The sequence below is a fragment of the Plasmodium reichenowi genome, chromosome 3, assembly GCF_001601855.1.
Source record: "Plasmodium reichenowi strain SY57 chromosome 3, whole genome shotgun sequence".
NCBI lineage: Eukaryota > Apicomplexa > Aconoidasida > Haemosporida > Plasmodiidae > Plasmodium > Plasmodium reichenowi.
This window is the reverse complement of record NC_033648.1, coordinates 621,768-622,569: the sequence shown is the minus strand read 5'-3', so window position 1 is coordinate 622,569 and position 802 is coordinate 621,768. Positions and strand designations below refer to the sequence as shown.

Below are 802 nucleotides of genomic sequence, written 5' to 3'. Positions count from 1 at the left end.
AAAAAAAAAAAAAAAAAAAAATACATGTATATATTAAGTACATATATAAATAACTTTGAATAACATATATTTATGGAATAATCCTAAATTATATAATATATATATATATATTTATTTATTTATGATATAATGAATTTGGAAGAGTTTAATGAATTAGTCAAGAAAAGAGAAGATATTGAAAATGAGTTAAAGGAACATATGGATTTTTTAGAAAGACCTGAAAATAAGAATGTGGGTATGAAAGGGAATTTGATTGATTCAGAAGGATTTCCAAGGAATGATATTGACATATATAGTATTCGTGTGGCTCGAAATAAAATAATATGTTTAAAAAACGATTATATAGATATAAATAAGAAACTAGAAGAATATATACATAAAGTACATAGTACTCATCCAGTTATACGTGTAGAACGAAAGAAAAATATAAATAATGATTTATTAAATACACCACAACAAATAACTAAAGAAGAAGATATTAAAAATGCAAAAAAAAATGTATTTGCCATTATAGATGAAGTTATAGAAAATTCTCCATCTCATAAATCTGGATTAAAAATAAATGATCAGATTTTTCAATTTGGAGATATTATTAAAACAAACGAAAATAAAAAAGAAAATGAGGATAACCATCCTTCAAATGTAGAACTCTTTAAAGATATAGCTAATTATATGAAAACACAACCTAAACAAATATTAGTTAAAATATTAAGAGAAGAAAATATTTTTCTTTTTCACATTATTCCTGAACAAACACATAATGGTTTATACTTAGGATGTCACTTATCTCCATTTGACAGTT

The 802-nt window shown here is 22.3% G+C and overlaps 1 protein-coding gene across 1 annotated transcript; it reads left to right on the top strand.

The window, feature by feature from the left end:
* Nucleotides 1–129: 129 nt before the first annotated feature.
* On the top strand, nt 130–802 carry PRSY57_0317100 (proteasome regulatory protein, putative; the record flags this gene model as incomplete). Its single annotated transcript, XM_012905795.2, has 1 exon — nt 130–802. A coding segment is annotated over one exon (673 nt), but the record flags the coding sequence as incomplete, so codon positions are not given.